We start from the raw sequence: 14793 nt of genomic DNA on the forward strand, positions 1-14793 counted from the left end.
AAGTGTAAATGACCACTATAAATGACATACTTTTTAAAAATAAAAAAAACAAAAAAATTTATAATAAAAAAGTACCTTAATAAGCTGTAGATCACTAAGAAGTAGTAATTTACAAGTTTATAACCTGTATTTATGTGAAAGTTGATGAAGAAATATGAAAACTAAATTTTCGAAAAAAGAAAAAAAAACAAAAAAATTAATATCTGAAGTGAATGTAGGAAGATGATAGAACTAATTAGTAGTAGAAACTTGGAATTTGATGAGATTAATTGAAGGATTGAAGTTGATTTTAATGGTGGAAAGAAGAGGGAGATTTTCGTGGGCTAAGGCGCTGAAACGAAGTTACGTGAAATGAGGAAGGAGGAAGAAGACTGTTGATATTTAGGGCAGCATAAGGTCGCTGTTACTAACAGCGAATTTAAAGTTGACCAGTCAACACCATATATCGCTGTTAAAAACAGCGACTTTAACCTTGACTAAATTTTTGACCATTTCCTTTGATTCGCTGTAAGTAACAGCGAATATACACTAAGCCTAGCTTCAGAGTTAAGGATGCTTATTTTGGGATAAAAATTTAAACGAATCTTGTTTATTGAATAAAAATATTAAAAAGTCTTTTTTTTCAAATTTTCGTTGTATGAGTATGGATTATTGGTATATTTTATCATCCGAACTCTATTAGCGATTGATCGATATTTGATTGATAATAATAAATTAATAAAAATAAATAAAAAAGGAATTCAAGTCTAAAACGTCCACCTCTTTCAATCTCTAAAAAAGGGTAGTAGTTGTCTGTTGGCAGTATCTCACAGCTAATTCTGTCTTCTAGTTAAGATTACTCATCGTCATCTACCAGATTACTACTACTTTCTTCTCTAAATTGCATCTCTTATCCCTTCCTACAACTTGGATTTTTCATTATTCTTATTTATTGCTCTCACTTAATTTCATTTTCTTAATTATTATCTTATTTGGTTATAATTTTCTATTTTCTTCCAAAATTCCAAATTTTAATTAGAGTTCAAAATTCATTTGAGTTTTAAGAGTTCCTCTCAAATTGGTATTTTGCAGCTTCTTTCAGGGTTCTTTCTTAGCCGCCTTTCAACTAAAGAAGCCGTCTTTGTTCATGGTATGTCAAGAAAATTTATGGGAAAAAAAGGATTAATTTTTTTTGTAGGAAAAAGAAAAAATAAATATCTGGGTTTTTATAATTTTGTGGCTGTGAATTATTATTTCCTCAAAAAAAAAAAAGAAAAAAGAAATAAATTTATTTGTGATCTATATTACTACTACTATCTATTTTGGATGTGAGTATTCCTTTTCCTGTTGCATTGTACACATGGGTATCTAAAGCTTAGCACTTTTCCATCTGGGTTTTATTTGTGATCTATATTACTACTACTATCTATTAGGTCTTTTTTGAGAATCTGAATTGAGTTTGTATTAAAATTATGTTTGGATATGCTAATTGATACTGTTTTCTATAGTTTGATCTCAATCTTTTTCTGTAGTGATTTAGGTTTTTTCAAATGCAATAATTGTGGTGACCAAATTAAACATGGGTACTTGTTTTTTTGTCATTTAGTTATAATTTGAGTTGTATTTTTGCTGAAATGTTTTAGATTGATTGAAATTGAGCTGGATTTTACAGAATTTCAGAAACATAAAGATTAAAGCTTTGAACTTTTTCAAGATTTGCTGCCCAATTCCACCTTTAGTTTCTGGGTATCCATTTTATTTATGCTTGGAAAATTGGGAATATTCTTCACAATTTGGAGAGTCCAATAAGTTGGGGTATTGTGATAATTAGCTACCAAAATCAAGCAATGGCTTCAGTTAATGATACCACTGAAAATAAAGGTAGTATGTGGGATTTGGATCAGAAGCTTGACCAACCCATGGATGAGGAGGCTGGAAAGCTGAAGAATGGGTACCTAGAAAAGGTAAGATATATTGTATGCTTGCTCTTGAGATTTTGATTTTAAGAAATAGGTCTTGTATATTTGTTGTGATTTGCACACCATTTTCAATTGAAGTTCTTGGGTGTTTGTCTTGTATATTCTTATTTTTAAGAACTTAGAATCATACAAAAATGATCTCCTTTGATGAGGGTATGGTATGCCATCTTCTAACACTCTTTAGACCCTGATAATATCCTCTATGTGCGGAATATCTAGTAGCTGATAGCTAATTATGGTGGTTGATTTGACCTGTTGATTAACCCGCGGCTATAAGCAGCTTGTTCAAAATAACATATTCGTAACAAGAAGCTCAACCAGCTAATTTTCCAAACATGAGCATTGGATGGTTTAACCACTTAACCCTTTATTGTATCAAAATTTGTTAAAGTTACTTAATAAGCTATTTTACCAAACACCTTAATGGGTTTGATGAGAGGTCTTCAAACATGGGTATTTGTCTGAATGTTGGACTTGGATGTTTTTCCAAAATTCACCAGATTTCTGGTCATAAAAAAATATGCCCGAGGAAAGTATTTGTGCATTGACAAGGATTTCATGTGTGTTACTACATTTACCCATCAAAGTGGGTTCATTTTGAGTCTTGGCAGTTGATTTTTCCTTTACTTCAGTTAGGCAGATTAATCATCATCTAGTAATCTAAATTTTAGAAACTTAGAACCATACAAAGTTCCCTTTTAACATGATCTTGTAGCAAAGGATATTGGAATCATGGGTTAAGGTGTCTTTGTCTGACCAACTTTTTTTTGGTTAAGATCTTCCACTTTGCTCTTTTGACTCTTTTGATAAAGCATGACGCTCTACAATTTCGTAAGAAGACAGGCGTCCCTTACTTGATCGACAAATGTTTATGTGCTCGCCACTCAGATTGTTAGGATTTGAGTAGCTTTGAGTCGTATCAATTTCATAGGTCGATTAATTAGAGGTGTTGCTCTTTATTTTCAAAAGAGAATTTTTTTAGCAATGTCACTTAATTAGCTTGACAGCCAAATGTTGTATTGTGACTTATTCCTTGACTTTTGGATCTTGAGGCACCAAAACAAAATGGCTCTTTAAATTGCTCGGGTCTCTTATTATGATAAAGTAGCAAACGGTCATAGTGTAGTATTTGTCCAAAGTTTAATTGTGATGACTTATTTGTTATCGTAGGGATGAGGCTTATATAACTAATATAGCCTACCCTGCCAATGTTTGAACTCTCTATAGGATCGTCAGTCATGTTTGATATATATGCGTAAAAGTGTCTCTTTGGTAATTCTCATGTTGATATATATCAAATGAATACACTTGGCTTAATTCCTAGAGATATCAAGCTATGCGTCTATTCATGCTTCATAAAAAAATTTAGTTTAGGTAAACTAAGATCTATATATTAACTTTGCTTAGGAGATTTTTGTGCCACAGCATGTCTATTAGCTAACGCAGCTGAAATCTGCAGAAAATTTCAGCATTCTTACTCCTACGGTTAGCATTCCAAAGCCTAGGGGTAGTGTATGGGGACTTGGGCACATCTCCTTTGTATGTTTTCTACAATACATTTCCGCACGGCTTTAAGGATCCAGAAGATGTGATTGGAGCGCTGTCATTGATAATTTACTCTCTCACTCTTATCCCATTGTTGAAGTATGTTTTCATTGTTTGCAAAGCAAATGATAATGGTCAAGGTACTTATAGTTATAATACTTGTAGCACAAATTATTAGCTGATTGTTTTGTGCGTGGTTGTGTGATTTATTTTTCCAATTTGAACCCGTGGTGTTTTTCATTCATATTAGTATATTACTTCTCTTACACTTCTATCATAACCTACTTCTATTTACTTCTCATATGTTAATGTTTCGGTTGACATGCTTTGCACTGTGAAGAAGCTTTTCCCCCTTGATTCGTGTTGGGATTTGGGACTACTTTTTAGTTCAGATTGTTTATTGTAGCCAACTATTATTAGCTATAATTCTCGTTAAAACGGCAACGTCGGGCCAAGAGGGTAGTCATTGCTTTAAGGATTACGTTTTTGTGATTTTATTTCCGTTCTTAAAGATGGGTACACATTCGATGATTGGAGTTACATTCAATAGTCATATAGATATGATATTGTAAATTATAACATACTATGAGTGATTAATAAAATTTTATTTCTTTATGGAGCAGGGGGCACATTTGCTCTATATTCGTTGCTATGTAGACATGCAAATGTAAATACTATCCCGAACCGACATAGAACTGATGAGGATTTGACAACATATAGCCGTTCTAGATTCCATGAAAAATCATTTGCTGAAAAAACCAGGCAATGGCTAGAGAAACATGCATCCAGGAAGAATGCGCTTCTTCTGCTTGTCCTTGTTGGCACTTGCATGGTGATTGGAGATGGTATTCTTACTCCAGCAATTTCAGGTATATCATAAACTCAAACACACACCATGTTCTAATGACTTACCGTCTTACACTACAAATAAATTGTTTGGAAATCAATTTTCTCGAGTGTGCATGTCAAGTAACTAACAAGTCATTGGTGAAAATTCCTTTCATTACTATTTTTGAGAGTTGAAATATTTTTGCATGATGTTTTCATGGCTTTTACTCGAACATTGATATTTGTCATGTTTTGCTTACTAAGAAGACCTCACGAGTCACGTCATTCAACAATGATCTCTTTTTGTTGGTGTTTTAACTTTAAAATCCTTTTCTTGTCTTCCACTTCTAGAGGTGTCAAATAACTCAAACTCATAGCAACCATCTTCTTGGGATTAACTTTTCCCCATGTTGCTTTTTTTTTTTTTTTTATCTCCTCTCATAGAGTGAGATTCAAAAGATAGATTTAAGAAAGGAATAATGAAATAAGATTGTTTCAATAATTCCGTAATGCTGATCTGGGGAATCATGTTGATTAAATAATGGTTTCACGCAACAGATTTAATAGGCAAATATGCTTAAATTTCGAGGGAGAAGTACTTTCTTAAAATCTTTGATGTAATTTCCTAATCTAGATGCATTTTTAGTTCATGATCTTAATTATTTACTCTTTAAAGCAGTGTTAAAATGCAGTAGTCGCAATCGCAGTAATAGAACAGTGATGCGGTAACGGGAGTGATGTGGTTATCGTAACACCTACACTACGGTCAATTAATAATATATCCCTAGATACCGCCCAAAACGTGATTTTTTTACACCTTTACAACGCGGTTAATTTCAGCTCGTTTGTTTTGAAAATCTTCACAAAGCAGTCAATACCATGCGGCCTTGTTTTTAAACTATGCTTTAAAGTTGCAAACGTTTAGGTTCTTTAGGTTGTCAAAAACAGTTTATTGCATTTATACATTCTTCGACAATTCTATCAACCAACTCAACCTAGTTTCGTATTGCAGTTCTTTCAGCTTCTGGTGGGATCAAGGTAGATCACCCTAAGATGAGCAATGGTAGTGTCCCCTTTTGCTCGTTTATATCAATCTTTCTTTCAATGCGTTCTTTCTAGAGAAATGATGAACTTCTTTTCTCGCAAGTTTTTTGGTGTGCTATGTTTACTCCTACAGTTCAACCGCTCATTATTTTGTCCTATATTTTTTCGTGTGCAGATGTGGTTGTGCTTGTTGCCGTTGTCATCCTTGTGGGCTTGTTCAGTTTGCAGCATTATGGTACAGATAAAGTTGGCTGGCTCTTTGCTCCCATTGTGCTGCTCTGGTTTCTGATGATTGGAGGTATCGGTATATACAACATATGGAAATATGATAGCAGTGTACTGAAAGCTTTCTCGCCAGTTTATTTGTATCGCTATCTCAAAGGCGGAGGGAAAGATGGATGGACTTCCTTGGGGGGAATCATGCTTAGTATAACCGGTAAGATTCTAAAGGAAAAAAGTTCTTAAAAATCTTCATTAAAAACTCGGTGCATCGCGCTTAGAGGTGTTCATTCGGGTCATTGGGTTGATTTCAGATTAAGTGCTTCGGGTCGATTTGAAATCTGGTTTTGTGTCCATATTGTTTTTAACAAAATTGTAAAAACATTCTTGAAGTCAGGTCAAATCGAGTTCGATCATAAGGTCAGGTAAATTTTGGGTCATCTAGTCTGTTTTCAACACCTCTGAATTTGTGTTGCTGTCACTTTCTTACGTTAATTCAATTCATCATCATACCCTGAATATCCCGTTCATAAAAGTTATGATCAGCGTTTGGGGGCTTTTTTATGTAACTAAATGTTAATGATAACAGGGACAGAAGCACTGTTTGCTGACTTGGCTCATTTTCCGGTGTTGGCTGTACAAATAGCATTCACAGTAATTGTGTTTCCATGCCTTCTTTTAGCTTATTCTGGACAAGCTGCTTATTTAGTAAATCATCAAGACCATGTGGCGGATGCATTCTATCATTCAATACCAGGTATCTCTCAGCTCAACCTCGCTTTTTTCCGCTTATGTACGTGGGTACAAGAAATAGTATCAGATAATATAGCTTAAAGAAACAAAGGAAATTATTAAGGGGATTAACCGGGGGGCGGGTTGCAAAATAACATAAACCTTATGGACATGGGGCCTAGAGATGATAATAGGAACGACAAGCATGTTGCTTTGACTACACTTACATATATGTCATCTTTGGAATAAATTCAAAATTTTGTGGAATTTTTCAAGTTAATATGTGAAGTTTTGTGCCTTGTGGAATTCATTGAATTTTCGAGGTAACTCATCTTCATGATTATATATATCGCTAAATACTAGCATATAAAATGTGATAATGAAAGAAATGAATTTTTGGACATTTATGGCTGTTAGAATTTCATGAGGTACAATGCATGTTAAATAAGCACAAATTTGAGTACCATTACCATTATTTATTATATACCACTTTGGGAATAATTAGTTTGGTGCGCTCTTCGGGAAGAGAAGAAACTAGTGTGGCAAGTAAGTAGTTTGGCTGATATGTGAAAAGGTCAATCAACTTAATCTTTTTTATTTTTTTTTTTGTTACATATGTCGATTGTTAATGGGGTCAAAGGTTTATAGTTCTTTGGTTTTGTTAATGGGGTCAAAGGTTTATAGTTCTTTGGTTTCGGATTATATCATACTATGTATTGAAATAGTTTATTAAAACATCTATGCACTTCTTATTTATGTTGAAGTTACAAATAAGGTTTGCTATCAAGGGTCATTTAGAAACATCCTCTTAATTATCACTAACGCCCCGTTTGGTAATCAATACTAAATGGTGGGAATGGTAATGAAAAATTAGTGTAATTTTAGTTGGAATATCTCTTCACAAGTTTAATGGTCATACTTATTGTCCTTCAACAATCTCATTTTCTTCACAAAATTCTTTATCATTTGAAAATGTGGTATTAGGTGGTAATGGAAAATTTTGAACAATTTTTTTTTATGATCAAACTTTCATTAACATGGGAATACTATGATACATATCATGAAAATTTACATTACAAATCATTCCCATTACCACTAACTATAGTATCGATAACCAAACGGACCGTTAGTAAGGTTGCGGACCCCAATTCTCTACCTTGGTAGGTTCCACTTCATGTCATTGGGATAATAGATTTTTATTCTCTTATTATACAGCTATTTCCTTAAATCCATCTTATACGTTGTCCTTTTCGTTTCATAAAGGAAGTCGGGAATAGAAATTATCTTTTCTTAATTTTAACAAGATTTTGTGGACAAATACCATTCATATGAAGATACATTTTTCGTTTATCTTTTTTCCGTCTCATGATGTGCAATGTATAATATACAGATAGCATCTACTGGCCGGTATTCATTGTTGCGACTTTGGCTGCCATTGTTGCAAGTCAGGCAACCATATCTGCCACATTTTCAATCATAAAACAAGCTCTTGCTTTAGGATGCTTTCCAAGGGTGAAAGTAGTGCACACTTCAAAGAAATTTCTCGGGCAAGTATATATTCCAGATATTAACTGGATTCTTATGGTCCTCTGCATAGCTGTTACGGCTGGATTTAGGAACCAAAATCAGATTGGAAATGCTTATGGTGAGTCAAAGTCTCTTATACTTTGCAAAATCCTGATTTGTGCTTTATGAAGTTATGTGGTTTCTACTTTATGTTTTGATAGTTTCTTGTTTTCATTGCCCATTTGGTACGGTATGGTGTGGTGTGGAACGCAAAGTACTAATCGTTTGAGACCCGCGGACCCATCATTGAGCACATATTATATATCTAGCTAAACATAATGGCAATATCTAGGTGAGCTTCCGCATGGAAGCTCTATCCATGTAGGTCATGATTAAGTTTTTTTTTTCCTGGAGTTCTATAATCGAAGTTTTTCATTGATCGTATCATCTTGATGAGACTCGGGCCATAGTGACAATGTAAACACAAATTAACGTGAGAGATTTGTACTTCACTTGCCACCTGATCTAATACTATATCATACAACTTAATATTAGTAAATTGAAATTAACGTGAGAGATTTGTACTTCACTTGCCACCCTATCTAATACCATATCATGCAACTTAATATTAGTGAATCGATATCTTTTCTTGTTTCTTTTCTCCAATTTTATCCTATATTATGTCCACTTATCCATCTTAGTATTCATCTTACCCATGGAATAAAAACTCGACCCGTTATGTAACTTGTTTGAGAGTTGTCACGACGTTCAGTCTCGTCATATAAGATATAACGGTGCATGAATTTTCATGGTCAAAACTTCGCGTTGATCGTTAGTTCGTTAGGTAACGTGTAACGATCAATATGTCAACTGTTGTAATGTTTGTTGGAAAGAGATTATAGAATAATATCTTCCAATATCTCCCTTTATTGTATATAGAAGTTCTTAATAAGTTATAACATCTCCCCTTGATATTTTCACTAATATCCCATGAACTTTAATTATTGACGATCATTTTAACTATAGTTACTCGTAATTTTGATCATTAAACAATATAATTAAGTAATAAAGTTAATTAACTATCCACTAAAAGTACCTCAAATAGTGCACTTATAATATATTTTTTGGTAATATAGTGCAATCATAATAGTTATGAGCGTATTAAACAAACTTCAAAATTCCCCTTATGTGTAATTTTTTTTCAAAAATTCACACCACGTCAACCACAATTCACGCATACTCCGTTATAGTCGTTTCCGCAAACACATCTGCTATCGCGTTGTTTTTCCATTATCTCACTTACCCTCATCTTTCTATAACGATGTCTTTTGAAAAGCCCATATTTTTACTCATAGTAGTGTTGACCTTTTGACAATCCCGTAGAAATTCCTCTTTAAGCTTAGTGGCACACATCAGTCACATAATATTTTAGTTGTACCTTTCCATTTTAGGCATCCACTTTGTATCCTATGCTTCACATCTTATTCGGTATCTCCATTCTTGTGAACTTATAATTGAAATCACTTGAAACAGTCACTCGGTTAAGATCATTTGTGCCAAAATGACATTTCATATACTCCATCTTTATACAAGTTTAGTAATTTGGTTTCGGTGCATCTTATTTTGACAGGTACAGCAGTTGTGATCGTCATGTTAGCCACCACATTCCTAATGATTTTAATCATGCTGTTGGTTTGGCGGTGGCATTGGATACTCGTCCTAATCTTCACTGCTTTGTCTTTACTTGTGGAGCTAACGTACTTCTCGGCCGTACTCTTTAAAGTTGATCAAGGTGGATGGGTCCCACTTGTGATCGCAGCGGCCTTTCTCGTAGTCATGGTGGTTTGGCACTATGGAACCGTGAAACGCTATGAATTTGAAATGCATAGTAAAGTTTCGATGGCATGGATTCTCGGCCTCGGCCCAAGCTTAGGGCTCGTAAGGGTGCCAGGAATAGGTCTTGTGTACACCGAGCTAGCTGGTGGTGTCCCAAGCATTTTTTCTCATTTCATCACAAACTTGCCTGCCATTCATTCAGTGGTCGTTTTTGTGTGCGTAAAATACCTTCCGGTATATACCGTCCCAGAAGACGAGCGCTTTCTTGTAAAACGAATAGGACCCAAGAACTTCCATATGTTCCGTTGTGTTGCGAGGTACGGTTACAAAGACCTCCATAAGAAAGACGATGATTTCGAGAAGAAGCTATTTCATAACCTCTTCATTTTCGTTCGACTCGAGTCTATGATGGAAGGTTGTACTGATTCTGAAGAATACAGTCTCTACGGTCAACAAACTGTCGAATCAAGAGAGTGCTTGTTGGATAACGGAAATGAAAACACTATGTCCGAGTTCGAACACGCAATTGAGTCGACAGAGGATTCGATCGTGCCCGCCAATTCTCCCTTACGATACTTGAATTTTAAGCCAAGGTCGTCGGGTCAGACAAGCAGTCAGAACGAAATCGATGAATTAGAGTTCTTGAATAGTTGTAGAGATGCAGGGGTGGTGCATATTATGGGCAATACTGTAATCAAAGCCAGAAAAGATTCAAGCGTGTATAAAAAGATTGCAGTTGATTATATATATGCATTTCTTAGGAAGATTTGTAGAGAACATAGTGTCATCTTTAATGTCCCTCATGAGAGCCTATTAAATGTAGGACAGGTATTTTATGTATAACCCAACATTATTTTATATTTTTTATCATTAATAAAATAATAAGGAAAATAAGATTTTTAATAAACTTGTGCACTTTGGGTTCATATGTGTTCATAGTCATAGTTTTTATAAGCGGGAAGCAGGATAAACTGGGTACTTTAGTTTGAAGCTATTAATGGGAGATTTCTTGTATGAAAGCTCAACCGTTCTTCACCCTCGCAATAATAGGGGTGTCATATGGAGCTTCACCTTAGTAAAAAAAAGAAAGAGCCGAAGCATGAAAAAGCACATGCTTTGCACTAGCCACTATGACTCCAAACGACTCAGATCATATCTTTGCGAAGCATTCTGCAGGTGTGAAATGCAACATCATTCATAAAATGCCATTTACATCTTACAGCAAAAAAATTCCTGTCATTGTACGAGAGTAACATAAATTAACAAAATACGTATAAAAATACAAATCCAAAACAGTCGAACAAGAGAAAGCTGCACTATGCTGAAAATAAACATTCAGCTATGAATATGCTGAAAATGAAAATTTCTGACCCAGAGTCGTGACTTGTGAGCATAGAGTGAATGCATACGTATATTGTCACGTGTCAAAAAAATATAGAGCAATCGCCTTAGATGCAAATATGCAACTTTGTGTGCTCAGTTCTTCGGATGTTCCTCCTTGATTCCATTGTAGCATCTGGGCTTCAAAATGCCCACATAGGGCAGGTTTCTGTAGAGCTCAGCAACATCCATTCCGTAGCCCACAACAAAGTGATCTGGACACTGCTAAAACTAGGACTGTTAGACATAACAACCAATACATTCTAAGCAGGTAAAAATTTAACTACTAATCATATAATGACCAATCAAAAATAATTTACTACATGAATAAATATAAAGTTCATCAAATTCAAAGAATTGGTGCAGCATCATGTCAACACTTAGCAATTAACATATCCAAGCATCTCGAAAACCTATACTGGTTTTCACCATGAATAACAAAGGCAAGCATCAAAATAAATGATCATTCAAGTCTACAGATTTGATTTTCATGCTTACAGTGCATTGGACTGAATCAGCAAACTTTCTCAGAGCTTATATGGCCGATTCAAACTATTAAAACTAAGTTCAATAAAAACCCAAAATAAACAATGACCTTAACTTACTTCCACCAAACAAGAGACTAGTATCTTTACATCAAAAAATGAAGCACAACTTTAAGCATTTGAAGTTCACAAAGGAAAATGATAATCAGCACGCTATTTTGTTATATGTTATTGTTTAAAAATCTTCATAGAACAAAGCACAATAAAATTCCGAAACACTACAATCAGGCAAAAGACAGAACTATAATTTCAAGATGTTAGCTTTGAATTACGATCATGCTTGAATTGTGGTAACTTAAACTAGACAGAAGGTGATTAACATTTTAAGAGAGGGGATGAAGTAGAGGTGGAATGAGTAGGAGGAAGCAATGTATGATTTTTCACCCATTTTAGAAGTGATATTTACCCAAAAGAGGGCAAGTGTTTTATCAAAAAAAAAAAAAAAAAAAAACCCAACTTAGTAAAAATAACTCCCCCATTTCTCATTCCTCTTCATGGCACCGCCAATTAGGGTCGTCCCTAAGTTTTTTTAGGCCCTAGGCGAAATGTTAAAATGGGGCCCTTTTACCGACTATTGAAAACCATTAAAAATAACCCACTTGGCACTTATACTACGGAAGTACAAATTTCACAAGTAACATCATCATTGCCACTTAATTAAGCATGATAAGTCATGCCATATGCAAAGGACAATCGCATAAAAGCAGCAAACTTTAGAGATGGACATGATCAACAACAAATCATATAGTCTTATCAAGTCATATTTCTAATTTGTAATCAAATGTCATATCGTTTTAATAGTAATTCAAAGAAAGTCAGCGAAATATAAAAAAGACACATAATGAATGAAGGGAGAGACGTACGTGCTAGTAGAAACATACGTACACAAGAATAAAATCAGCGAAATATAAAAAATACACGGAATAAAAGAAAATCAAAACATAGTCATATTTCTGATTTTAGGCCCCCTCACATCCTTTTTTTGCTTTCTCAAATAGGGACCAGGGCGTTGTCAAAACTACCCTCAATGCCGGGCCTGCCGCCACACATTTTAAGTCTTTAGCATAAAAATATTTTAATTTTATATATCTGTATTTTTTTCATAATGTCTCTTATTTGGACGAGGCCAAATATGTTTAGTTCATTCATCTCGAAGTATAATAGATTATATTAAAATGAGTCATTTAAATCATATTGATGTGCAATATCTATTTATGTGAACCTGTGTATGATATTTGTTACAAAAATCAATCAAAAACAACCTCTTTATTATGTTTGTTCCTTTAAACCAGCGCCTAGGTGGATCCACTACATGGCTGATAAAACTGGGTTAATTAAAAGTTGTCTTGTAGGTTTAGTGTACCAAATTAATTGAAGTTGGACCATGCCATAGGAAATAGTAAAACAACATAATTCATCAACCGCAATTTTCCAATAAAGTCAGGAAAAAGAAAATAAGGCAAAGTTATTTTTCACCTCAAATCCTCGATAGAACTTTCCTTTCCCCACAAGCTCAAACGAAACCTTCCGCCTTGACGGCTTATCAAGGAAGGTGCACACTGATACAGAAGATGCTCCCTTTAACTTCAAATGCTCAATGAGCTTTGATAAGGTGTTTCCTGTATCCACAATATCCTCAACCTAATTCCAATTAAAGAATGCAGAACAAATCACAATCAGTAATACTTATTAAAATCAGTTCTAAAACTAGTTTCATATTAAAATTCTAGTTCACTATTAGACTAACAAAATATATTATTCATAAAATTTAAAAACCAAAAATCAATGGTGGAACCCTAAAGAATTGTTGAATTTTGTTTGTCTTAGTATCAAGTTGACGAAATAAAATCTTGACGAAACACAAAATTCAATTGAAAGAAAAGTTAAAAAAGAATTACCAAAACAACGTGTTTATCGGAAACGTCGAGCTTTAAGTCGGAGGAGATAGAAGGGGAGCCATTAGAGACAGTACCGACACTATATGAGCTAACACGAATTAAATCAATAGAAAAAGGGAAATTTAAATGTCGGACTAAATCTGCTAAAAATACGAAAGCGCCGGTAGCAACTCCAACAAACACCGGTAAAGAAAGCGGCGAGAGAAATGCGTCGGAAAAGTCATGATTGAGTTCGGCGGCGAGTTCGGTAACTCGGTTGGATATTTGGTCAGAACTCCATAGCACTCTCTCTATGTCATCCTCCATTCGGAGCCAACCTCTACGTGCTTTTTTTGTGGTATGGAGGAAGGAAAAGAGTCTTAGAGAAAACGCAATAGACAAGGGCAATTACAACTAATGCATTATACTTCACTAAATACCCTTGCACAAATTCTAAAAATAGATCATTTTTATTGGATTGATCATGTAAATTTAATGTGATAAATTAATTTATTATAATTTTTAAGTAATTAGTTAAAAAAATAATTATATAGATCCGTCTTATAGTAAAATGGGCATATAAAAACGAGTTATAAACAAAATAAATAATCCAATAACAATCATTTTTAATTAGTAAGGATTAGTTTTAATAAACAAAAATAAGTTATAATCAGTAACATAAAAATCAGTTTAATCAATACAGTTTAATTTATAACTTAAAAAAGTTTTCAATCAATTTTTATCAGTAATATCAATTATAATCTTAAAAAGTTAAATTAAATCAACAAAAATCAACTAAATTAGTAAAAAGCAAGATGAATTAAGCATAACCTAATTAAAATATATACTTTGATACTTAAAACACTCACTTTATAATTATTTAATATTTAAATTTAACCCATAACTTTAGATTTGTCTCACCACGAATGATATCATACAAGAGTTAGAATCATAAAATCCAAAATATAATCAAAAGGCCCAAAGACTAATTAACGTTAGCAACTAACAACTGCTCCTTTCAATAAGATATTCACATAAGGAATATTCAATAGAAATTAAGAAAAATAGATTTTCTAGATAGTAGATTTATTATTTTATTGATAATAAATTTGATAAGGAAAAATGGAGACCATAAGCACTAAAAAAATTGATGGAAAAAATATTGGAATCATAATTATTAAAAAATGATTCAACAAAGTTAATTGAAAACATACGAAGACTGTAAGCAATAAAAAACTGTAAAAAAATAGGTATTGGAAAATATATGAAGACCGTTATCATTATTTCCAAAATTTGTTAATATACTCCTGAATAAAAAATTCT

The 14793-nt window shown here is 33.7% G+C and overlaps 2 protein-coding genes across 7 annotated transcripts; one reads left to right on the top strand and one right to left on the bottom strand.

Moving 5' to 3' along the window:
- Positions 1 to 808: 808 nt before the first annotated feature.
- LOC130810092 (potassium transporter 11-like) lies at positions 809 to 10594 on the top strand. Of its 6 annotated transcripts, XM_057676034.1 has the most exons (9): positions 809 to 1129; positions 1652 to 1943; positions 3418 to 3643; positions 4127 to 4372; positions 5344 to 5394; positions 5551 to 5811; positions 6184 to 6351; positions 7717 to 7971; positions 9463 to 10594. In XM_057676034.1, the coding sequence occupies exons 2-9, from the start codon at positions 1827 to 1829 to the stop codon at positions 10509 to 10511; spliced, it is 2373 nt and encodes a 790-aa protein (XP_057532017.1). In that variant the 5' UTR covers positions 809 to 1129; positions 1652 to 1826; the 3' UTR covers positions 10512 to 10594. The 6 variants fall into 6 exon arrangements, with proteins under 6 accessions (XP_057532017.1, XP_057532018.1, XP_057532019.1 ...); XM_057676035.1 differs by lacking the exon at positions 809 to 1129 and having other exon boundaries at positions 1168 to 1943; positions 5331 to 5369; XM_057676033.1 differs by lacking the exon at positions 809 to 1129 and having other exon boundaries at positions 1172 to 1943.
- Positions 10595 to 10824: 230 nt separating this feature from the next.
- LOC130810093 (uncharacterized) lies at positions 10825 to 13894 on the bottom strand. The gene is made up of 3 exons (XM_057676040.1): positions 13492 to 13894; positions 13070 to 13234; positions 10825 to 11270 (listed from the first exon to the last, which is right to left on the bottom strand). Exons 1-3 carry the CDS (start codon positions 13795 to 13797, stop codon positions 11145 to 11147), a joined length of 597 nt encoding a protein of 198 aa, XP_057532023.1. The 5' UTR covers positions 13798 to 13894; the 3' UTR covers positions 10825 to 11144.
- Between the last annotated feature and the right edge of the window lie 899 nt (positions 13895 to 14793).

Source organism: Amaranthus tricolor, chromosome 4 (assembly GCF_026212465.1).
Source record: "Amaranthus tricolor cultivar Red isolate AtriRed21 chromosome 4, ASM2621246v1, whole genome shotgun sequence".
NCBI lineage: Eukaryota > Viridiplantae > Streptophyta > Magnoliopsida > Caryophyllales > Amaranthaceae > Amaranthus > Amaranthus tricolor.